Genomic DNA, 24,707 nt, shown 5'->3' on the forward strand with positions numbered 1-24,707 from the left:
TGGGAATGTCCTTGCTCAACCTGGATGACACCTTAGGTTCAGTGCCCAGCACTGCACAAACTTAGTATAGTGCCATAAGCCTGTAATCCGAGTACATGGGAAGTGAGAGCAGACTGGCTACATATTAAGGCTCAGATCAGCCTGGGATACACTAGACCCTGCGATAGAGACAAAGATGGAGTCCACTGCCATGAAGACTAATTGACAAACTGACAGACTGCTCAAATTTGTACAATTCGGTTAGTAGCAAGGAACTGAAGTGGCAAAGTAAGAAGCTGTTGTAGTACTTAAGGTTGATTCTTACTTATCTTAAAATCGTTAGCACTCTTAATTCTGTTATAGATCCCCGAGGCCTCTGTTGTAGTTTCTGAGCTTTTACTCATCAGAGACTGACCCCACAAGACTCTTCTGGATATTTTAGACCAAGTCCTGGCATTTTGTTCCTGTGCTCTAAAAAACCAGCTGGAATGGTTTTTGTATGCGTTGGGGGAAAGGGCGATCTGTTTTTGGCTCAGTTTCCACACTGTGCTTTGGTCTCTGAACTTGGTATCTTAATCTGTTCAGGCTGCTATAACCAAGCACAGTGGGTGGGGGACTTTATACCGCAGACATGAATTTCTACCACCTGTGGAGGCTGTCAGTCAGAGATCAAGGTAGATATATGATTCAGTGGCCTTTTGTTTCATGGGTGATGGTTCTTATGATTCTCAAATGTAGAACAAGCAAAGGAATATGGGGGTCTTCTCTATCATCATATTCTAACCACCTCTCAAAAGTTCTAGAACTAACCCTGACAAGAGAACTTTGTAGTGTGATAGAGGTATGAATGTGGGAAAAACCAGTCATATTCTGATTGGAGCGAAGGGCATCTCCATGAGCTAGAACCCACATCTGATAACTATTAAAGGGGCTAAGGACCTGTGACTAGATAGGTCATAGATTCTAGGGCAAACCCAATACTATAATTCTGCTAAATAGACATAGTATTAAAATGATTCCTAATGATTTATTGCTGTACTCAATAGGTCAAAGCCTCTCTCAACCCCCTTCTGAGAAGCTTTTCCTTGCAGTAGGTGGCAGGTAACACAGAGACCTTCAAGTGGTCAATGTGCTCAGAATAAGAGAACATAGATTGATCAGCTCTCAGTGAGACATACATATTCCCTTCTCCCCAGGGATTAGGAATTGGTGCAAAAGGGGGAACATAAAGATTCTAAGTGCCAAAGGAGGAAAATGAAATTAAGGAAATATTTTTTCCCAGATACAACAGGTAAGTTATATATATGAACCCAGAATAATTAGGACAACATATACAAAACCTGTGCAAGTTCAGCCAAAAAATCAGCATAGTGTGTGTGAAGGTGGGGCTTGGATCCCACCACTAGTTGGGGACTATTCGGGAGGCTATTCTCTTTCAATGGCTCTTAGAAGAGAGAGAGAGAGAGAGAGAGAGAGAGAGAGAGAGAGAGAGAGAGAGAGAGAGAGAGAGAGAGAGCCCTGTTAGGCTGACTACACACAGAGTCCAATCAAGACTGGCTGGCAACTTAAATTGAATTTGATGGGAAAACAAAAACAAAAAGGAAGTAATGGAGAATGGAAAGTCTGGTTATGGGAGAAATCTGGGAAGGTAAATATCAAAATACATTGTATGAAATTGTCAAAGAATCAATAAAAATACTTTTTAAAATTCCATATCGTTAGAGGTTATAAATTTTGAACAGATATAAACCATAGGCCACAGCAGCAAAACAAAACAAAAAAACATTAAAAAGCGGAGACTCCAAAGTAAGATGGCTAAAATCCATATGGCAAAGCTTAGAAACAGGAAGAAGGAAGACTGTGGAAGGCTGTAAGTGGGATTGGTTTTGTATATCAGGAATAGTATGTGCACTTCTGAGAGAAGAGAGTTAAGTTTTTATCTTGGCTTTCAGATGGCCAAGTGTCCTGAGGAAGATTCAGGAACCTGGACTCCCAACTCCTCAGTACTGACTTGTGACCAGTCTCAGATCAAGGCCCTTTAGCCTCCCTGGCCCTTGGGGAGTTTATAGATATAACAAGTGGCCACTGTCATTCTCTTTGTCCAACAGAGTATGTGACCACTTGCAGAGTCCAGGGAAAAATGACAGTGGAAGTGGTGCTTGTTGAAGAGAATTACTATTTTTTTAAAATTTTTTTTCCCAAGACACGGTTTCTTGGAGTAGTCCTGCCTGTCCTGGAACTCGCTCTGTAAGACCAGTCAGCCTTGAACTCAAAGAGATCTTCCTGCCTCTGCCTCCTGAGTGTTGATATTAAAGGCGTGTGCCACCACCACCCGAGAATTACCATTTCAAGATGGCAATACCACAGTCCAAATGAGCTAAGTAAGTGAGAAACTGCAGAGTCATGGAGTGCACCCTGACTGCAAACATACCATCCCTTACTTTTGACAAGTTTCGCCAGCTATTTGGTCCACTTCCAGAAACACTCTTCACTGTTATATCTGTAAACTCCCCAGGGGCCAGGGAGGCTGAAGGGCCTTGACCTTTGACTGGTCACAAGTCAGTACTGAGGACAGTGGGAGTCCAGGTTCCCGAATCTTCCTCAGGACACTTTTCCATCTGAAAGCCAAGCTAAAAACTTAACTCTCTTCTATCAGAAGTGTTTGACTTTGGAATGCAGGCAACATTTTATCAGTCATGTCTCTCTGACTTTTCACTTCAGAAAAGAGGTGGCTATATGGATGAAGTGACCATGGTTTGCGTACCACTGGGATATGGTTTGGGTTTGGGTTTTGTGTGACATACCAGCATATACTGCCCTTACGACAGAATTGTTCACGAAATGACTATTGTCTCGATTTAGATATTCCAGGAGGTATATTGAGATTTCCCTTACATCATTCAAACCTAGGAGCCTGGGACTGGAATTCATGATCACTAGGCCCTAGTAAATAGAGACTGGCTGCATTGATAGAACCATCAACCAATCATTTTATCTACTGAAGTGATAACAGGGCTGTCATATTTCTTTGAATTAAAAGGAAATTGGAAAACAATGCTAGTTTATCATCAAGTCATTCTATCTGTTACAGGAACTTCACTCTTTGGGAGATGTCAACAAGCTATAAGCTCTCTGTGACAAATCAAACTCCAATTCCATTGAAGACCGGAATCCTTGGTGAACCATAGTGTAGGCATGGTTGAGGGGCTACTTCTAGCATACAGGTGACCCCCCAAAACAGCTGCACCACCACAAAGACTCATTTCATTGATTGATAACTTTCCCATAGCTGTGTAGACAGAGTTGCCCACTCAGCTATCTCACTAGCCTTTAAGGTATTTTAGGAGCAGAGAGGCGTCATGCTGCTCTCTTTCACTGTGCCATACAACCCAGAGATGGGCTGAGAAGCGTCTTTGTCCGTCAGTGGTACTTAGAAGACAGTGTCTCTATGCTTGGCAATCCCTTCTGTAACCTTTTTTCTTTAGAAACTGTATACTTGTTTATGCATTTACAAGGAGGTGATGGCCTTGCATAGTTTCCTGTTGCGCACGGCAAGTGACTTGATTAAAAGTAACCTGCCTATATTCAGAATACATTTATCAAATGAATCCCAAATTGGTGTCCTATCTCTCTGCCCAGTATAAAAGGTATAAGACTCACAAAGCCCCCAACCTGACATAAAAAGCCACCAGCTAAAGCTCCAGACAGTAATGCTAATATGTAATGATGCTTATCAAGGTGCCTGAATCCTCCGCAGAGATCCAGAAGGAAATTCTATTGGGGTGTTTGTGTAAAGAGAAATTTTAAGCTAATTATTTTCTGAAAATAACATTGTGTCCTGTATGTAGAAGAGGGAGTTTCCTCTACATAACCAGAGTATGGATGCCTACCCGGCAAAGAGGCAAGAGACTGAATGATGAACGAGACTGAACTGTGGAGGGAGCTGTTACCATGAAGTAGATTTTTGTTTATAGACTGGAGGAGAAGGTAAGTCCTTACTGGCGGTGACTGCCTTTGCCAGAACTATATAGGGTAGTTGGTGGTAGTGGAGAGGTGAGAGGACAGGTAGAGCTGCCAGGCTGCTATGGTCGTCTAAAGGAAGGGCTAAGAATCACAGGAAGACAATGAAGATGGATGGATGCACTAGATGGCAAAGAAGACTGGGTATAATGCACATAAGCATTTTCACCATCAATATGACTAGGCGAAAGATTTATCCAATCCGAAGAGAAACAGGAGTATTTAACTGGATTTAGAATCACCTAGGAGGCACTTAGTAACACCTCTGGGAATGTCTCTGAGGAGGCCTGTCCATGTAACCTTCAGACTATTCTCTCTACCATGCCTTCCCTCCATAGTGGAGTGAGTGTTTCCACAGAAATCAAACTCAAATAAGTCTTTTCTCTCTTAGATTTTGTCCGTTAAGTGTTTGGTCACAGTGATGAGAAACATGCCCAATACACTAGGGGAGGCCTCAGGTACCCAGGAAGAAGCTCCCTGGCCAAAGATGTGAGGTGCTATAAAGGGAAATGGGGGTTCAGCAGAGCAGCAGGGACATAGAGCTTGCCCTTCAGGACTGTTGAGGCACTATGGGAAATTCAGTGAGAGTTTCAAAGCAGGACATTGGACACCAAGTGTGATATTAAGGCTAGCAATTATGGTGGCCATATTTAGCATATGTGTGTGTGTGTGTGTCTGTCTGTCTGTCTGCCTGTCTGTATCTATGTATGTATGTGTATACACACACAGATAAAGACTTTCTCTTTAATAATAAGCTTATCTCACAGTACTTCAGAGGATGAACCATTATTGTAAGTATATCCCACATTTTACATGGGGCATAGTGAGACTAACATGTAATCTGTTTGAAGCCTTCAAAGTGAGTAAACACTGCATCTTATTTGAGATTTGTACTTGAGAAGTACCAAGGTCAAATGTCCTCTAGCCTCAGCCCAACTGGCTCCATCCGGATCAGAAATAGCAAGGGCTTGTGTTTGGTTATTGCTAAACCTGACAAAGCTGCAGCAAACTAGGGTAACTTGCTCACTGGAGACTAAAGGATAGGAGCTGGCTTGAACGGACTGAAAATTGGTTGATTGACCCTTCGACCCGTATTGATTGAGGACTGTGTTAAGTGGGTATCCTGAATGTCCGTCCCAAATACCCAGGCTGCCATCCTTGATTAGAACTTCCTTTAGCTTGCGGGTGGTTCTTTTTTTGTTTTGTTTTGTTTTGCTTTTTTGTCCTAACCTTTGCTGCTGTTTTAAAATTTTATGACTCTGGTCAAGACATCCTGTTTTCATCTCTGTGTGACTCTTCTGCAGACAACTCCTTTCTTCTTAGTTCAGTAAAATCTACCTCCTGCCGTTTGCTTATCAGACCAAGAGACAGCCTGGGCCTCCACTTTGTCCCAGTATCTGTTTATATTCAATCTCAGTACTGTTTCTCTGGCAAGCAGATGTGTATTAAAATGTACATAAGAAAAGAAGCAAGCTGAATTTATTTATAAATTTCCCCCATTTGCACATATCCCCCATTGGCATATGATGGTTGTTTTTATCTATCAAAACCCACACCAAACATATGTTAATAGCTACTTAGAGGGATCAAGGCAAATGTGTATTTGGCTATTCTGTCATCACCATTCTGACCCTTTAGCCAGAGATCCAAAACCAGAATGATTGAGTATTCATAGATCGGAGGCATCTTGTCCCTACGATCACTTTCCTCATGAGGAACGAGCATCCTAGTAAAACTGTTTTGTCCAATTTGCCATTGGTTTTTCTTGCCAGGCATCATACCACATATTATACAGTATTAAAAATGACCTCAATTCTACATAGGTTTGGGGTCTTGTGTGTTTTCAAATAGTTGAAAAAGATTTCCCATTTGTTTTTATGATGTGTGTAATGGTGTATATGTCGGGGGGATCTCCAGGTCGCAGCTCATGTAGCAGCATCAGAGGGCAACCTTGGGTATCAGTCCTTGCTGTCCACCTTGTCGGAGATATCTCTCTTGTTCACCCTTGTCTAGGCCAGGTTGGTTGGCCCATGTACTTTGAGGCACTCTCATGTTTGCACCCCGCATCTTCCTATAGGAACACTGGGTATAGACAAACATCACATTTGCAATGTGATAAAGGCAGAGAAGAAACAAATTCTCCCCAAAGTAAAAGATGTGGACGTAGAGCTTAAATGGGCAAAGAGATAGGGGATGTGAATATCAAGCTGTTTTCTGTCAAATTTAGATCTTCCATATATATGTGTATACATGTATATATGTATGTATGTGTATATATATATATATGTATATAATTTGATTCATTTGGTTTAAAAGATTTAAATAAAACCATAAGTATGGTGAGAAGAAGGTCCAGAATATCAGGAGTTTCAGAACAGGCGAAAGAACTTGTCAGACCATGGTCAAATTCAAGGCACTGGGATAAAGATGAGTGCTATAGAAAAGTCACTTGAGTGCTACAACCAGATAGCATTCACTATGAGTCTTGTATATACCTGTGCTCTGTGAGGGTAAATAAAGCAAAACTGAGGGCTTCAGACAAATCGTCTATGTTCTGAGCCAATATCGGAAGTGTTGAGCCTAGTGACAGCCCAAATGTCACCCAACTAGTTCCCAAGTACTAACCAATACAGTTCATATCTACAGCCAGTCAGGCAGGTTGAGGCCTTGGAACAGACACAACTTTTCAACAAGACTGTGTTGAGTGATACCTGCCTAAGGCACGAACCCTGAGTGTCTGTCACGTTTAATAGGCCTTTCTAAGTGACAAGAAAACCAGCCTTCCTTGCAACAGATCATTGTACACATGCACATATTTCAGTATCACTGACTTGATGTCCCCAAGCCCCAAGATACAAGCTATTTTAAAATCTAGCTCTAACTGTATGCGTGTATTTGTGAAATTGCCAAAGGGTGAGTGGTGAATGATCTATGTGGGATAGGATGTGAGTTCCTTTGTTAGATTTAAAGGCCGACAACAAATTTTTGCTTAACATTTTATTCACCATGGCACAAGATAGAATTTTAAGAAACACCACTGAAAAATTTCATTGCCAACATGAAAATGAAGAGTATCACGTTATATATATATAACCCTCTTTGTATATAATACACTGACCCTTCTGATTTGAAAAAAAAAAAATTGGAAAATACTGAAGCAAACTGCCACCTGCTGGTCAAAAGTGGTTTTGCAGTTGTAACACTTGAAATTACTGAAGTACTGTATACTGTAGTAACACACACATTACAATACCATTACAATACACATAATATTACTGAAGACACATTTCCTCAGCCTTTGGTACAATGTAAGCGCAAAGATGTAGCTTTTTTGCTCCCCCCCATAGGATTTACTTTACAAGGACTTGCTTGTAATTGGGCTAAAATTGATAACAGAGCAGATGGGGGGAAATGATGTATAATTTGAATGTGTATTTGTATTTTAAAACTTTTTATGATTGAATTTCAGTTGGTAGTTTTGAAAAATACATAAAAGTAATACTTTATAAATATATATTATAAGAGGCCTATATAAAATTGAATTTGACCTAGAATGGGATGGAAATTTTCTTAAGTACTCTTAGGCACCACCTTTCTCTGATTTGATTCACTGAGTCCTTTCTAAACAGTGTCTAAAAATATACTTCATAATGTATCAAATTTAATATTTCCTTAAAACATACTCACTATGAAAAAGCATTCAGTGTCTATAACTTTTGTGTCTCAATACTATATAAAAATATGGCTTCTCATTTCTCTTTTGGTTGGTTAGTATTTCTTTAGGCATTGAAGGAGGGTGTCCCCAGTTAAAGAAGTGATGGCAAAAAGCAGATGCCAGCTTGTGCATAATCCAGAGCATATAGAATCTGGTTGCTTAATATATCTCAAAGTGTAATATAAGTGCAGTGATTTTTTCTAATTGTTCTGTCTTCTCTGTGAATATCATATTGATATACATAATTTGTTACAGAATACACAATAGCCAAAATTGAAGACACATAAATACACTTAAGCTGTAACAAAGCAAGAGTTTGATTTTACATAAAGCCAATGTGGGTTGTTTTTAGATTGGGAATTGTCATGTTTGTTTGCTTTTCCTAAGGCTGGCTATGCAATAGAGTCTTACCATAAATGGCAAGGGTAGAAGTGAATCTGGAAGTGGACTTTTTCTTGTGTTACTTTTCAAAATGTGGAAAAACAAAAAAAAAACGAGTAAGTGTCAATTGTCCATAGTTTCCAGGTCTGGGCGGAGATGTTTTGGAAGGTGGAGGCTCAGCTGCTGGCAGGCTTATACTAGGGTTTCAGGAGGCATCGGGGTTGTCAGTCGACAAGAGCTCCCAGATCTGCCACCGCTCTCGCTGCCAGTCGAGCCAGCTGGCTTCCCCTAAGTTCTGCTTGTCCTGCTCACTGGCTGAGAGGGAGTAGGCGCTGCTCAGTTTTTTTGGCCTGGTCTGATGTTCCCCTGAGGCCTGCTGGCCTCCTTCTTCCACAGCTGTTTCTGAACCTTCTTCCTGCCTCTGGAGCCTCCATAGGGGAGGCTCTAGTGGCTGCTGGGCCGAGGTCGTGGCAGGCTTCCCTGACCCTGGGTAAGGTGGAGGGGGGCGCCTGTCATCTCTACCACTCTCCTGAGGTCTCTGGTACACAGCTTGGGCCTGGCTTTGCAGCCAGGCCACATCCTCCTTGCCCTCGGCCAGGTCTTCCGTGCTGTTTAAGGACAAAAATGGCTCAGACCTGGCTGCAGGCCGCCTGGACCCCCTGCCGCCGTCCTGGATGTGGGGAGTGCTGCAGACACGTGACACCGGAAGGTGGACATTGCACTGCTCCACGGTGGCCGCTGTCTGAGTCCTCCGAATTACCTGAGTGCCACTGTCCATCCCCGTGGTGCTCCCTTGACACCGAGGCCAATTCAGGGATAGGTTCCCTTGAGAGAGGGAACACAGCCTCGGTCGGAGGGAGCTGCTTTCAAAAATGTCACCATAGGAACCTGGAGCCAGAAAGGCAAGAACTGGGGTTAGTTTGGACAACTGCCTTGGGGATTAGCTGCTTGTTCTTTTCATTGCATTACTTCCTTTTACAGCTGAAAATGCACAGCATACCTCCAGCTATTAACTACCTAGCAAGAGTGATGGCAGGTTCTTTCTGATAGCAGAAGCATTTACATGGACACTCCAGACACATACCTAGATTCTCACAGGCTTAGCTTAGCTGCCAAACTACATAACTGCCACGACAGCCTAGGCTTTAGGAAAAGAGCAGCAGTGAACTACTGGCCAAGCTTAGCATATTGAGGCAGAAAGCCCAAAGAGCTAGTGTCCCTTTCTTCTTCTCTTTTCAATATTTTCTGAATGATGGTTGGCAAACAGTTCCCTTAAGAATACCAAAGTAGAGATAGGGAAAATACATTTTTAAAGGAGACGGTTTAAAAATGGCACTTCACCTGTCATTCCTGGGTCTTTGGATCCGCTTTTTAATGTTGAATGCCAAGTTCCCCAGATATTGAAAGGCTCCTCTGACATATCTAGGAAAGATAGCATGAAGGGGTCCACAACAGAGAAAGTTAAGAATAAGACCAATAAATATTATCATTACATTTCTTTGGCATAAAATATCGTACTCAAGGTTTACTAGATGCAAAACAATACTACTTAGATCTGGTTTTCAAGAAATTTGTTGTGTTGGGGATGGACCCATAAATGTTCTTTCTGTATCATGTTTCTGAGAAGCAGAGTTAATACATAGTAAATGTGTGTCATGACCCCCAGAACTCAGAACTTCTACGGATGGACTTTGCATATACCCCTGGTTCAGGAGGTCAGGTGACTCTCCTGGAGGACCCAGGAGGGTCCTGGGTCTGATTTCATCAAAAGGGTAAGAGGCAGGCAAGAGAAAGATACTGCTATGTTGGTAGCTTCAGAGATGAAAGAAACAGCCATGAAGCTTGGCCTGCAGAAGCTAGGAAGTGGCCGAACATGGATTGTTCCCCACATCCTCCAGACCAGAAAGCAGTTCTATGCACCCACGTGATTTCTGACTTCCCAAAGGATAAGAGGGCTAACCTGTATGTAACTTCATTGTGAGTGCTAACAGTAGTAGGACACTCACACAAGGCCACATGGATTCCAGCTACAGAAATACAGATGTACAGAGACAGTAATGCTAGATTCTGAACATCCCTCAGGGACACTGCCCTACTGCCACCAGCAGATTTGTTCCTGTGTGTGTTCCTTTCTCCTCCCTTCTCCCGACAGGTAGAGAACCACTGCTTTAGATCTTCAGAAGATCATAGGACACTAAGACATTCAAAGTAAGAAGAGACTAGAAGTGCCTGCAAGATTATTCGGCACGGATTAGCCAGGTAAATGTTGCAATACTGACTGCTTGTAGATTCACTAATGAACCAATACATGGGGCATTCATCTGGGCCTCTGCGGAGCTCAGTTATTCCTTTGACATCCTGTTAGCTGGAAGTGGCAGAACATCATTGTGACACCCACGCTAGTGCTTTTGTCCCAGGATGCTGACATTGTCTAGTTTTAGTACACTGCATTGTTATATGGTAGGTTCAGCACTTTTTCTTTATAAAAGTGACAGAAATAATTGAGTGACATCTGAGACTAGCAAATAAGCAATGTGAATCCACTGGCAGGTACACAGAGGCTCCCCTGGATACTGAAAAGAAAAGATTGTTTGGGAAAATAAGTGGCTTTTTGAGGCATGTGTTCACTTCACAAATATTTGAGAATCAGAGGTTGAAGGCACCTTCTAAGTCAATGCCTTGGGGTCACCATTCCTTTCTCCCATCTTTTGTATTTAGCAGATACTCGGTAAATATTCTTTGAATTAGAGAAACAGCAAACATGAAGAAAATCCAACATGGCCCACCCGTGTTACAACCACAGGCAGGTGATTAAGTCACTGGGCTGTCACAGCCAGGCTTCAGTTACCTTTTCCAAGCCTTGGTCCAGGAGAACTTTCTCTTGACTTCGACTTTGGCGATGGCAAGTGGTCCAACAGTGTATAATGCTCTGGCACTTTATAAAGCTTCTCCGAGCCCCCCCGGGCCCTGTCTTCTTGCATAGCCAGCAGGGAGCGCTCAGACAGTACTGGGGAGTTGTTGTCATAAGGGGAGATGTCTCCACTGGAGGCCTTGTTGGAGTCTGTAGATGAATGCCTCCCTCCCATGGAAAAGGAAACTTCCGACTGAAGCATGTCAGGGCTCCTAGCATAAGATAAGGCAGGTGTGTAAGTATGATCAGATTCAGACATTACACAATTGCTAGTGCAGTATTTCGAAGACATGGACATGGAGGCGGAAATAAAAAAGACCTTTTGAGCAATGATCCAACAAATACAGCCCCATCAATAATGTGCAAACGTTTTTCTATAACATGATCACAAGATGGCAGTAAAACACAACAAATGTAACAAGACATGGCAGCTGGCAAAGGAGGGAGGGGCCAGAGGAGAAAAGGAAGTTCTGTAGTTGCGGGGGTTCAACCAGCAGAGGGCAGTAAATCCTCACAAATGGTACAAAACAAAGGTCAACTAGAAGGGTGGAGATGAAGCCATACAGGCCTGTGTTCAGCAACTCTGCCCGCTGGCAGAGAGGAATAAAACCTAAGAGGTTTAACAAAAACAGGACATAAATACAGATGGACCGCTGTCACCACCTTGCATCACTCATGTGCCTCCTGGACTGAAGCCTGACTACATTTAAGGGTTAAAGCCTCGGCGAAGGGCGGGCGGTGGTTGGCGGGGGTGGGGGTGGGGTGGGGGGTGGACTACTCAACAAGGAAAAGAAAAAGATGACTCTTTTGCCTTCCTCTGTCTCCTGAATTAAAAACAACCCAGACAGGGACAATACTGAGTTAAAGGAAATTCAAGGACAAAAATGGAACAGAGGCTGAAGGAAAGGCCATCCAGAGACCGCCCCACCATGCCATCCATTTCATCTGCAAACAGCAAACCCCAACACTAGTGCTGAAGCCAAGAAATGCTTGCAGACAGGAGCTGTCTCCTGAGAGATTCTACCAGCACCTGACTAAGACAGAAGCAGATACTCACAGCCAACCATTGGACTGAGCCTAGGGAACCCAATGGAAAAGTTAGGGGAAGGACTGAGGAGCTGAACAGGTTTGCACCTCATAGGAAGAACAATATCAACTAACCAGATCCCTCAGAGCTCCCAGAGACTAAACCACCAACCAAAGAGCATACGTGGGCCAGTCCAAAGCTCCCACTGCATTTGTAGCAGAAGATGGCTTTATCTGGCATCAGTGGGAGGGGTGGTGCTTGGTCCTGTGGAGGTTTGATGCCCCAGCATAGGGAGGATGCAAGAAGGGTAGGTAGGAGTATGTGTGTAGGTGGGGGAGCACCCTCTTAGAGGCAAACGGGAAGAGGAGAGGGTTAGGATAACATTTGAAATGTAAACAAATAAAATGATTAACAAATAAAAGTCCCTCTCCCCGATAATCCAGACTTACAGTTCATTGTTGCTTTAAGGAAAACTTTTCTTTACCCTCTGCACACTTAGCAAATAAATTTATACTTTCTGTGATGAAGACAATGATGTTACTGGTGGAAATGTCTGTTCATGTATGAAGTGGTGGCTAAACCAGTAAATAAATTACTGTCATAAAGAACCGAGTATACGTGAATACACAGAACACGATTTTGCAAGGCATTAATACTTCTGCGATGTAATCTACAGCATTATCTCACATACTATTAGCATCCACACTTATGAGTTGTCATAGCAACAGAAATAACAGCAAGAATGTAAATGGAACAGGAAAATGAGAATACCGGAAAACATCAGAACTGCGCATGTCTTACCTGGAACTATCTTTATTTTCTACCTTCCTCAAAACAGTGGCCCTGACATCTTAAAGGGAAATGATCAAAGGTTGATTAAACGTTTCACAATGCGCTTCTGCCTCCCCACACCCCTACCCTATTTGCTTCTCTTTACTAGTCTTTGGTTTCCATTTGTTGCAGTTTTCCAAACAAATCCTTTGTGGTCGCAAAGAAGGTAAACATACCCAGAGCAATCCTCTCCTAGCCAAATGGTTTTTGGCATGCAAAATGAAGGAAGTGGATTCATGGGGCCCTAGCTTTATCTCAGGTTTCCAGCAAGGGTTAGTACCCAGGGGAAAAACATCCTGGCATTTGTGATAGGCCATGCCTGTCAGAGGCAGCCTGGACCCTGGCTCTTTGGCTGAGGAGATTCTCTACCCACACAGAATAACTAAGACCTTTGCTTGCCTCCTCTTTGAACCGATATCACACAATCTTATAGGCAGGAGCCAAAGGATGGCCACGGGGATGATTTTCTAGACTTGTAGGCTGCCAGTGAATTCGAAGGAAAATAAAATCAAGAAGAAGCTAACAGCTTCTGCTGGGAAGGTGGGTGGAGGGGACTAAACACCATACCTAATTAAAGGGAAAAGAAACTCTTTTTAATTCTAGGTAGGGAAACAAATTCATACAAATGGGTAGTGGCCCATTGTCATGGGATGTGGCTCTTTTTGGGAAAGATTATGAACACAAAAAGAAGTGACTGTATTAAACTGGTTCAATTTAGAACCAGAAGGGTCACAGATCAGATTAGTGGGCTGATTTAGTAGTTTCCTCTTCTTCGGTGACATTTTCTTTTCAGTCATTAGTGAAAATCTCTTAGTTCCACTCCACAAGACTAAGTCATGGTTGCATATCTAGTGTTGGGAAACCATAGCCTTATTGGATGAGAGAGCCTCAGACATTGCCCAATTCATGAGCCCACCTGAAACACTGTGCCGTTTGCACTTTGCCACCTTTTATTGGTGGGATGTGGGTTGGAGGTGGTTCACAGACACCACAATAATTTCGGCTTATGTGTTGCACATCTCTTCCTACCGGAAATGTAGATGACAAACATCCAGGGCAATGGTCTAAATGTACATTCAGTCAGGAGTTATGAGCAGAAGTGAGAGACCTCAGGGAAGAAAAGTTTCTCTCACGACTTCACAACGGGAGCATTTAAGGTTTCTGTAGAAGGAGTAGATTTTTCTTTTTACCCAGTGTTATGACGAGCTCTGTAATAAATAATGCACATCTCTCTGCTATGAGGGCTAGAAGGCTCAAAGGACACGGAGCCCTGTGTAAGCGGTTGCATCGATGCTTATGGGGTATCTGTATACTTATCACCCCAAACTCAGCTTACCACTCTTCCCATTGTTTTCCTTTTTCCCCCTCTCACATTGCTTCCTATGACACTGCTCCACTACACATACTTTTCCATGGTGCTTCAGACACTTCTAATGGAGCTGGCGTGCAGAGGGGAATTGTACTTACATGAGTTGTTGGGAAAATGCAGAACAGGCAATGTCATGTTTAGTGGTTTGGTGAAAAGGAAACAAAACAAGGGCAATCAAGAATAATTGAAACATGAACTCCCATCACTCTACTAGTGTTTCTTCCATTCTCGTTGCTCACATTGGATCTCCCAGAACAAAAGGAGAGAGGGCCCTTGTCCCTTTCCTCTTTCCTCCATGTCGACTTTGCAAAAGTTCATTTAGCAGCTGTGAAAGGAGAATGTATTCTCCCTAAAAGTGCTGCATCTCTATCATTTGGAAACATGCATTGCAGCCTCCACTCTGGCCTTTGACCTGGTTGAATCAGCCATGGAGCCTGCTGCAAACTAAGCATGTGGGACACCGTGCTTGAAATATTTCAAGATGGCAACAAGAGGTTGCTACAACAAACAGGAGATCTTTTTGAGGACCACGCTGTTGCCTACGAAGCCATCTTTGCCTACTGAAATGAAAGCCTGGGGGTATGGCCAGCAGATTGTTTCTAGAAGATTCTGATACATGAAGGCTTTTAAGGGTCTCTTATAATCATACCTTCCTTCCCATCCCAATCCACATATATATGAGAGTGAGCTAAAGATCTTCTAAGAGTCAAGAGAGTACCAGTGAAGATCGAGTTGCGGTGTTGACTCAACTAGAAGTCAATTTATGATTGTGACCTTGGTATGGATGAGCCTCAACTAGACAAAGCAGGGTAGTATACCCATCCCAGCCAACACTTAAGCCTCCTCTAGCCTTCATGTTCAGGACTCAGAAAATGCAGTGAAGCCTGGTTTGTGAGGCAGTAGGAATTAGGGGATGTGGTTGAAGATACGTTTTGGATATAGAGGCACACAAATTGTTTTACAGTTGAGGGCTTCCCAGTGGCTAATGTCACAGCCAGGGACACAGACAGTGCCATCTAATGACAGATGACGCCCTCCCTTTTTGTATTCCCCCATTGCTATATTCTAGCTACGGAAATGGGTACAATATAGGTCCACATTGGAAGCAGCTTGAAAAATATTTGTCATGTTGCTTTGGACTGTAATGTGGGTAACAGCTATTCAAGTTCTTTATATGGTAGAACTTGCACTAATCTAGTCTGGAATGCTTTTGCTCCTGACCTATGATTAGAAATGACCAAGAAAAACAGGGAGTTGGTTAAACTACCTTATTTGTCTAGTAGTCCATGTAGTAAAGTTTGGACTTTGTGTAAAATTTATTATGCACATGTATTTGGTGTGGTAAATTAATATTTAAAAAAACTATACTTTAACTTATAGTTAATGGCCACTTAAAATGTTTAAAACATCTCCTTCATTTTGTATTCTCAGCAGAAGTGAGAGAGGTGTAGCCAGATTTGCTTATGAACCCTTGTCAAAAGAATTCCCAGATAGAGCCAGATATCATCCTCTTCAGAATCTGTGAAATAAGCTTCACATGTGTTCTTTCTGATTTGCATAAAGGACCCCAAAGTCTAAGAAGATTGTTCCAAGTGAGCATTAAGAAGATATCTGAGTACTTGTTTACAGAAATGACCAGCTTTGATGAGGGCAGCAGTAGCTGAGGCATTGTCTCTAAAGCTTGGTGTGGCCTTTCTATGTTTTTGGATCTTAACAGAATGTTGGCTAAGTCACGTGGTTTTGAGTCCCAATGTGTCTAGCTCCTTTACTTTTCATACTCAGTGTACTGTGCATCAAGGGTAGGGTTATTGAGTAGATGGGCTCAACATGGGTTTGTTCTTAAGCAGGGAGGGTAACTTGTTCGATTCATCAACCCCAGGACCATCCCCAGCATGCATGGCCAGTCCTAGCTAACCAAACATGAGATGGGCATGGAGACTGAATCAACATTCTCACCCTTAGCTGGTCTCTCCAGGTCAGGGTGTAAACGCGCTGGCAGGGTACTGTGAGCAAGCCTGCACTGCGGCCGGAAATACAGAACTGGTTCTGTGAATAAATGAAGAACTCCAATTCAACTCTTAGTGTTACTGGCCCAGCTCATTGCTGAAAGCTGTCTAGTTGAGAAAGACAAAAAGATTTCAAAAGGTATGCTGTCTTTGTCCTTGGCTCAGTCACTCAATGGATACAGCCTGTTGGAATGCAAAGTTTGTGGTCATCTTGTGCACTATTAATTGCACCAGGAAGTAATCCATTGTCACAGCAGCATTAGAATTATGGAGATGCCCACAGTAATCATGCACCGGGCGGCAGAGCTTCCCTTGGTAGACTCCCGAGGGATAAAATACCTCTTTGAAGAGGTGCTGATGTGAATCTCACCTCTGCTCCGGATGGTAGAACCAGTACAAGATGTAGGCAGAAATGGCAATTTATTTTATAACAGTCCACAGAGTGGTAAAAGACGCCTTTAATTATGAGTGGTGATAGATTAGAATGAATGATCCAAGTGGTACTATGTTGATAAACTAAAAAAAATACCACTAAACTACAAGAAACCTATCACCCTTTCATAGTACACAAAGTTGATTTATGATTTGGGTGGCCTTCTCTCTATAAAGAACAGAGATCTTATAGTTCCTAACTTGTTTTTGGAACAAACAGAGGTCTTCATCGGTAATCTTGATGCACTGGTTACAGGGGTTCCTATTTATTTATTTATTTATTTATTTATTTATTTTTTATAATTTCAATAAAAACAGTGAAAGCCACTAACAAACATAATTACGTTGAAATTTAAATATAGATGCATATGGGTTTGGTTCATTTGTGTCTACTTTCTCTCAAAATACAGTTAAGTTTGTTTTCCCATATGGGGAGGAACGAATGTTCTGTCTAGTTTGGTTGAATTTCTATTATATTTCTGGGACAACTATGAGGATTGATAGAAAAAAGGAAAATTTTCTTTACTGTGTTTTCGTTTGTTTATTGCTCTGAAACAAGGTCTCTTGCAACCAATGGTGGCCTCAAACTTACTAAGTAGGCAGGGCTGGCCTCAAAGCTCCTGATTCTCTTGTTCCCAACTCCCAAATGCTGAAATTACAGGCCGGGCTCCTTGGGTTTTGTGAAGCCCACATTTGAAAATGACAAGAATTATTTTTAGAATTAGTTTCCATGCCATAGATAATCCAGAGTCCCACTGGGTTTCATCTTCCCAGCTGTCGATTTACAGATCATGTTCATACGGGATTATGTTCAGTTGTACTAGGCATTGCTTGTGCAGAGATCCAGGTGTCTGAAACACCTTAGTGAATAAAAGAAAACTGTGCACTTCAATATAAATACATTTTATGTGAGGGTCATTTCTCTCGCTAGAACATTATAGAAGCCAAAAATTACTAAAAGAATGAAAAATAGGTATATTGGAACTTTTAACATTGAATTAAGCTTCAATGCATCGTTTATATGCAACAATGTTATCATTATCTAATCTCAGGTTAACTTAACTAAAACCATTTCAAATTGTCACTTGGTCAACAGAAACTGTCACACTTAGTAATTGTCTGAATTAAAAAGGGACAAAGTGCACATTGTGACAACATAATTGATGGGTTGCCCCCATTTAGGGCAGGCTCACACATTTTACCATCGGCTTGCCATCGTGGGTGGCTAAGTAAGGTATTGGTATTTAAAAAATGTTTCCTCTCTGCTTCTCCTTGTCTAGTGGGAATCGAATTTGATTTTGTAAGATAATTATATTACAATGGTGTGTTCGTGACTGAGTTCATATTTCCTTAAATTTTGTGCCTAGATAGGTGTTTCCTTTGCCTGATCCTTGTCCTGACCCTGCTATAGCACTTTCGTTTAGCTTTAGAGATCTTCATTCAACCTGCCTGGTCTTCTTAGATTAACATTCCATCCTCTTCTATATTCTAACATACATTCCTGAATCAGAGAGGGGAGTCTGTTTTAGGGACTTCTGAAGAAAAGAGCACATAATTCTAGCAAGTACATCAGACAAGCTGTTAAAAGGTGGGACGCCTAGCAACTTTGGTACTGAAAATTTCTTCTAATTCCTTTAGCATACCACTTTGGTTGAAGCTGAACACTGAAGTGCATGCGCACATGAAAAGACAATAAATTCTCTTTACTCTCACCCAATTCAGATGTAATACACAAAGGGAAAAACCCAAATCAAAACAAAACACCAGGCTGCCAAATATCAAAAAACATTTGTGCTTTCAAAACAGAAATAACAACAATAATAAATATTACCTCATTCTGTGGTTTACCCTGTTTCGAAAATTCATTTTGTTTCCCTCCTAATTAAATCTTGTGACATTTCCATTTGGCCATACAGGAATCTCAACCTTTACTTATATATGTCAACTGGGGAATGGAGGCTTCAGGGGAAAGTCAAAAGTCTCCAGTGAATAAGGAGTTACGCTTTTAGACATGATGCCATCTCTTTCTCATGGGCCATATTTCGCGGTCATCTGTTAGCTCATAGATATCAAGGGAGACAGTGACAATGCCTTTTATACAAGAAGCCATTTAAATGAACCATATGGTGATGTTCAGAGTAACCCAATAGTAACTTTAATCTCCAGTTAACAGGTGAGAAAATGGAGTCAGAGTGTCATCCATGAACGTACCTCTAGCACAAAAACTAATAAAATACAGTTGAATTTGAACATAAGGAGATCTCAATCACAACTGGGAGCTCGCATGCAGTGTCATAAATTACACAGACATAGCTGATTGGTGGTTAATTGACATGAGTACCACGGTAGCCAGCACCATCTGTCAGTTTGGGGTACTGTAATTTATAATCACTATAAATCTATAATTACAGGGATACTTAGTCACTGTATTCCTTTATCACTACTTTCTGATTTTAATGTCACCCCACCTACCTTAGCCTGCTATTTTCGGACACACCTGCCTACCTTCATTATTGTATCTTCAGGCTGATGGCAACTTTACTGTTTAGATGAAGTCCAGGAGTAGCAATCTGAACACCCAGACCCAGTCACATCTTTACTGAGTTTCCAAGTGCACTGCAAGTGCTTCCTTACCCCAGAAGCCACCATGAAACTGCAACTCACACCTTTTTTCTTTTCTACAAACCCCAATCGTGGATTTATAAGGCAGAATATTTGTGATACTCCTTTATCAACCCAAGGACACACATTGAAGATCAAAACTCACACTACCTAAGTCTCCATGGGAACTTAAACATAGAGAAACCAAGTTGTAGATCTCAGTAAGTTCTTTGGAGTTGGGGCTGCTTATTAGAATCAATCTGGGAAGCTCTGAAAAATCCCAATGACTGGACAGCAATCCAGAACAAATTAGCAAGCACCATGGTGATCGGTGTTCTTTACAATCTTCAGGTGTTTGGAATACGCAGGTAAGTCTGAGACTATGTCTAAGTACTGGTCATCTTGAGTTCTGTTACATACCAAATAATATACCTCTCCCATCAGTTCTGAAAGCACATAAAGTCAAGAAAATGCCTTGGCATTTTAAGCTTCCTATTCTCCAACTGTAAATCACGGGCCAGTAGCAACAATATCCAGGGGAGCTTGTTGGAAATACAGAATCTCAATCCTCTCAATACAACCGCACAACAGAAGCACCTTACCAAGGTTTGAAGTGTTCCATGTACACCAGGAGTTTGGGAGGCATATGTTTATAGCCCAAAGTGACCACCAACTGCTCAAGCATCAGAAGGCCACTAAAATCAAATATGATTTGCACAGATATCTATATTTTATATCATGGCATTAGCATTGGCCGTCTGGACTGTTCTTTGCCTGTGTCTAGAGGAAAACAAACCAAAAGAAAAACAAAAAAAGTAATCTTCCTTCGTTTCTCCATTCTAAAGACTCACCCATACAAGGATTGGGAACAAAAGAGCACAGAACAATTACACAGCTCGGCATAGGCTTAATATGTGCACTTGGTCCTTCTAAGAGCAGAGAAGGAATGATTCTGTTCTTACCTTGGCATTTATATACCAAAAGCATTCATGAAAACCACATTGCATTCATGTCAATGGTTCTTTCAAAATCAAATGTACCTATCTAAATACTGCCACACAAAAGAAGAAATTTGGACGGTCAAAAGTTCCCTTTTTTCAGGTCTATGCTTTTTTAAAAATTTCCTACCATATAGCAACAAAATGTTATAAATGAAGATTAACTAGGGAGTTACAAATAGAAACATCACTTTTTTGTTTTCTTGCCCACAGTAGAGAAACAAGCGATATTATTAAAATTCTGGTAGCATATGGTTTGTTGGGGAGAAATGAGAATTTACACCTTGATGGGAGTTAGAAATCTAGAAAAAAAATGTAAGTGCAGTTCCAATTCTCTGATATGAAAACAGGACTATAAAATGCAGGTCCATTTGTACTTTTTATAGATTTTACTTGTGCTTCTTGGAACTTGAATCCAAGCAGAACATCTCACTTGAACCAGAAATTTCCTTGATATTGATTGGCACAGAGATTGAGTTTTCTTACAGTGCATTCGAAAGACTGATCTGATTACGAGCCCTTCCTTGTACTGCTGGAATGAGAGGGAAGCTGTATTTAGCTGGGCTATTAATGTACGGGCCTGGAAAGAAGGAGATTAAACAATGTAGAATTCCATTTCATTAAATCTCCCTAAATAGTATAATTTTATTATCACCTGAAATAATTTGAAATGAAAAGTAATAACATTTGGCAATTATTTTTGAGAAGTAGCTGGAAATGTCTTGTTTTCAAGTTATATCCAAATAGACCCTATCTTTAAAAGAAATCTATGTCTGAAAAAAAAAAGATATGAATTAGGCTACGGCCTGTCATTGGTTCTAGGATTAAGGCCACCTTTGAAGACAACAGATCATGCACAGTCCAAGACTTAAGGATTAAAAGCATAGCACACTGATACTGTCAAGAGAGAACAGAATCATCTCCTCCTGTCCTAAACTGAAGGTTGTGTGTTTGTATGATGACAGTGCTCCTGCTGGGTGTACCTGTATCTGGACTTTTCCAAATGATCAGCACCTCCAAAACACTCTGCCTCTGTGGCAACTGCTGGGATTAAACATAAAATCTGAAAAAGGAACCCATTTCTGTGCTCCTATCAAGGCAACATGGTGGCAAGCCATAACTTACAGCATGCCTTGCATTTTCCTTATTGCAAACTTGTTCATTTTTATGAAGACAATACAAGCTATAGATAATGACAGAGCTGGAAAAGTACACACGTCTCATTGCACAAGGGCACTTAGGTCTCAGCAAAGGTTACTCTTGTGATTTGGAAATGGATTACTCCCACCTGTAAATTTGCACAAGGAAGACCCCCCATGCCCCAGAAAGCCTACAGGGCATTAAGCATTTAACATCAGGGCTTTTAACAGACACACCCAGTTTTTTGACATTTTAACACAACATTGTCACTGACAAAGTTGTGTTACAAAGACAAAACTTTATAAAGCTTTCATAAGTTTGTGATTTTGTATCAGGCTGAGTTCTTAGCTATTCTGAGGCACACACGGCCCGAGGACACAAGTTGGACATGCCTGCTAGAATCATTTATGCACATTATCTTCCTTTGAACTTCTTGCCAGTGGTTCAGCATTTTTTCTCCCTGTGAACACAATCAGAAGTTTCCGAAGGTGCTAGCGAAAGTTGAAAACAAACGAGAAGTATCTGGGAAAGTGGCTTGGCCTTTGGTAAGTCGATTAGACTAAAATAATTTCTGCTTAGCTAGGTTGATCAGAATTGCAAAAAAGAAAAAAAAGTTGTCAAAATCCTACTCGTATCACTCTGGATGCAAATATGGCTAATTTTCAATTTCTTTAGATATAGAATGAAAACCTTAAAATTCCCCAATGTGGCTCTAGCAGCCTCTAGAAGCTGGAAAACTTGCATACTCACGAGGATTGGGAAGCCTTTCTTCTGAGCAGGTAGTCCACAACATCCGGATCTGTCTCCAGAAGGCTGATCAGCACTTCATTCTGGAGATCTGGGGGAACCTGGAAGAGTCAAATGTTGAGGTATCAGTAAAAGCCTGCCAAAGATGCAAAGCCCCACCTCAGTAACTTTATGTCAGCACACACCAAGGCTTTGCATCCCTAAGAAAACAGACTGATTTACTTGTTTAAACCAAAGCCTATACCAACCCATACAACATGTTTAATTCTCAGGACAAACTCGATTATCTCATAATCACACTCCATCCAAAATGTCATATGCCTGGAAATCCAGTCTAGTCATTTGGATGCTTGTGCTGCACAGACAAGATTTTCCTGGCTTTGAGGAAGCAAACAGTCATGGGTAAGCGGAATAGTGTTCATGATTTATAGCTAAGTGAGGACACATTCTAAAGTTCGTGTGTTGAAGTATGCTGTGAAAATGGGCATAAATTATGATTGTCTTGAATGTTCGGGAACAGTCAGCTGATTAAGTTTTCATGCCCTTGAGCAACAGTCCTTAAATTTTAGGTCTACCATTTTAGTTGTAGGACTTTTATCACTATACATTAGCAAGGACCTGTTGGTCTCAGTTTACCCATTTGTAAAATGGGAATAACAGTAATAATCCAAAGAGTTGCTAAAGTAAATAAATGACTCATTTTGTATTGATAGTTTTCAACAATGCTTAGTTAATGATAAACACTCCAAAAAGCAACAACAACAACAACAACAACAACAACAACAAAACAATGCTGGCTTCCTCTCTTCACAGGCTATGATGATTCAACATCTGCCCTTTCTCATTTCTTGTTCCCAACCCCTACTGATTATTTCTTGAATCACAATTTCATGGACACCAACAGGAACAATATACATGAAGACTACACTTCTCCCAGCCTAATTGACAGTGCATCCAAAGCCAGTCTTAAGTCAGTCATGTGGAAATGTTCTATGGCACAAGATTGAACCCAGCTCTGACTTGCAGTTTTCTACTCCACAGACTCTGCTAGCTCAAGCAGAAGCAACTCAGGCTACTAGGAGAAAATCTATTTCTTACATGTAAATGCCGAGAGAGGAGTTCTCAAAAGCACAGGGACAAGTCTTTTGAGACTAAGTGGTTGGAGGAAGAATTTGCTTTCTGCCTCTTGCACTACTCAATTGTTCTTGAGTTTAGAGAAGCTGGAAGCAATCTTCTTAACAAACACAGAGATGAGAAAGGAAGAGAACGCCTTCCTTCTCTCATAAATCTGGTCCTCCTACTTTATCCTGAATCCTCATGAATGAAATTGCCAAATTCTGGCCACATAGCTCAAAATCTCCAAGGTGAATTCAAGCCTATGCCTTGTCCACTCCCAGTCGTAGCCAGGAGGTCAGCTTGACTTCCTGTGTTTGTTACTTCTTCCCTCTCCTTCCATTCCAACTGCAGTGTGTAAAGTTCAAGCCTTCATTATCCCTTTGTAGTATTCATCTGTTAGCTATTAGCACCTTCCATTCCCCTCTTCTTAGAAAAGTTATATCCCAGTCCTCTCTGGAGAACCAGCTACTCCCCAAACCTTGGCTCAAGGGTGAAGTGTACCTTAATTTAAGTTGACCAACCATTCCATTCCCAGCGCCTGAGAAATAGGCACGTGACTCTATTAGAGGCAACACAAAACCACGAGACAAGAGACAGATCCTCCAGCCTTATATAGCCTGAGCATTGTGCTGACATTTCAACAAATAATGACGGGGGCAGTGGGTAGATTTCGATAGCATTTGTATTCTTGGTGAAACTATATGCCCGATGTCACACTTAACTTTCAACTCTCCAGTCATCTGAACATTCAAATTCCATAAAATAGTTTGTGTTTCTAGAGGAAAAGGAACATATATAACAGTCGATGGGCCTTTCATGTGGTAGCTTGCTAACTTGAACCCAATTTCCTTAAACTATGCATCAAAGTTTGCCACATGGTTCGAAGATCTTCACTCAAAACTCTTTTTATCCCTACAGCTGAAACTACATCTTGCTGAAACTACATCTGGCTTGCCATCCTAAATAGGTAGTTCCCATGTTCACCTCTAGCAGGGGTTCAGATATCCTCTAGTTCAGAACTACTATGGTTCTCTTTCTGGCACTCTCCTATGTCCATTCTTTTCATTCATTGCATCGATATTTGGTCAATCCATGCAGAGTAAATAACAGGAAAGGAATTTTAAGGATTCAACTATAAACCAAACAGACAAGAATCATTGTCTGTGTGGATCTGGCAACGAACCTAGGGAAATGGGCATTGAACAAATACACAAGGAAAGCATAACATGAGTCCTGTAGAGAACAGCAAACAAGGGTGACAAATGCTGAAAGAGGTATAATATTAAGTGGGACGATTGTGTTATGGGAAAATGACATTTTAGGGGGAAAAAAAAACAAAGTAAAGTTGGAGAATATTACACCAGGCAGAAGGAAGAAATTAATGTCAAAAGTCCTGAGTCTGGAACAGTGAGCCTCTAACAAGACTGTAAGAGT

At 41.4% G+C, this 24,707-nt stretch overlaps 1 protein-coding gene across 2 annotated transcripts; it reads right to left on the bottom strand.

Annotated features, from left to right (window-relative positions):
• Positions 1–6,981: 6,981 nt before the first annotated feature.
• LOC116888281 (rho GTPase-activating protein 6) lies at positions 6,982–22,261 on the bottom strand. Of its 2 annotated transcripts, XM_032889559.1 has the most exons (6): positions 22,161–22,261; positions 16,190–16,279; positions 12,835–12,883; positions 10,944–11,218; positions 9,437–9,517; positions 6,982–8,983 (listed from the first exon to the last, which is right to left on the bottom strand). In XM_032889559.1, the coding sequence occupies exons 1-6, from the start codon at positions 22,201–22,203 to the stop codon at positions 8,301–8,303; spliced, it is 1,221 nt and encodes a 406-aa protein (XP_032745450.1). In that variant the 5' UTR covers positions 22,204–22,261; the 3' UTR covers positions 6,982–8,300. The 2 variants fall into 2 exon arrangements, with proteins under 2 accessions (XP_032745450.1, XP_032745451.1); XM_032889560.1 differs by lacking the exon at positions 22,161–22,261 and having other exon boundaries at positions 12,835–12,876; positions 16,190–16,277.
• Between the last annotated feature and the right edge of the window lie 2,446 nt (positions 22,262–24,707).

Source organism: Rattus rattus, chromosome X, assembly GCF_011064425.1.
Source record: "Rattus rattus isolate New Zealand chromosome X, Rrattus_CSIRO_v1, whole genome shotgun sequence".
In the NCBI taxonomy this organism is placed as follows: Eukaryota; Metazoa; Chordata; class Mammalia; order Rodentia; family Muridae; genus Rattus; species Rattus rattus.

Excerpts from the sequence above, each read along its gene's own strand:
- LOC116888281 (XM_032889559.1), bottom strand. The coding sequence starts at position 22,203 with ATGTTGTGGACTACCTGCTCAGAAGAAAGGCTTCCCAATCCTC. Across the intron at positions 9,518-10,943 it reads TGGACCAAGGCTTGGAAAAG|ATATGTCAGAGGAGCCTTTC; the intron begins GTAACTGAAGCC and ends TATCTTTCCTAG. Across the intron at positions 8,984-9,436 it reads CAAAGACCCAGGAATGACAG|GTTCCTATGGTGACATTTTT; the intron begins GTGAAGTGCCAT and ends TTCTGGCTCCAG.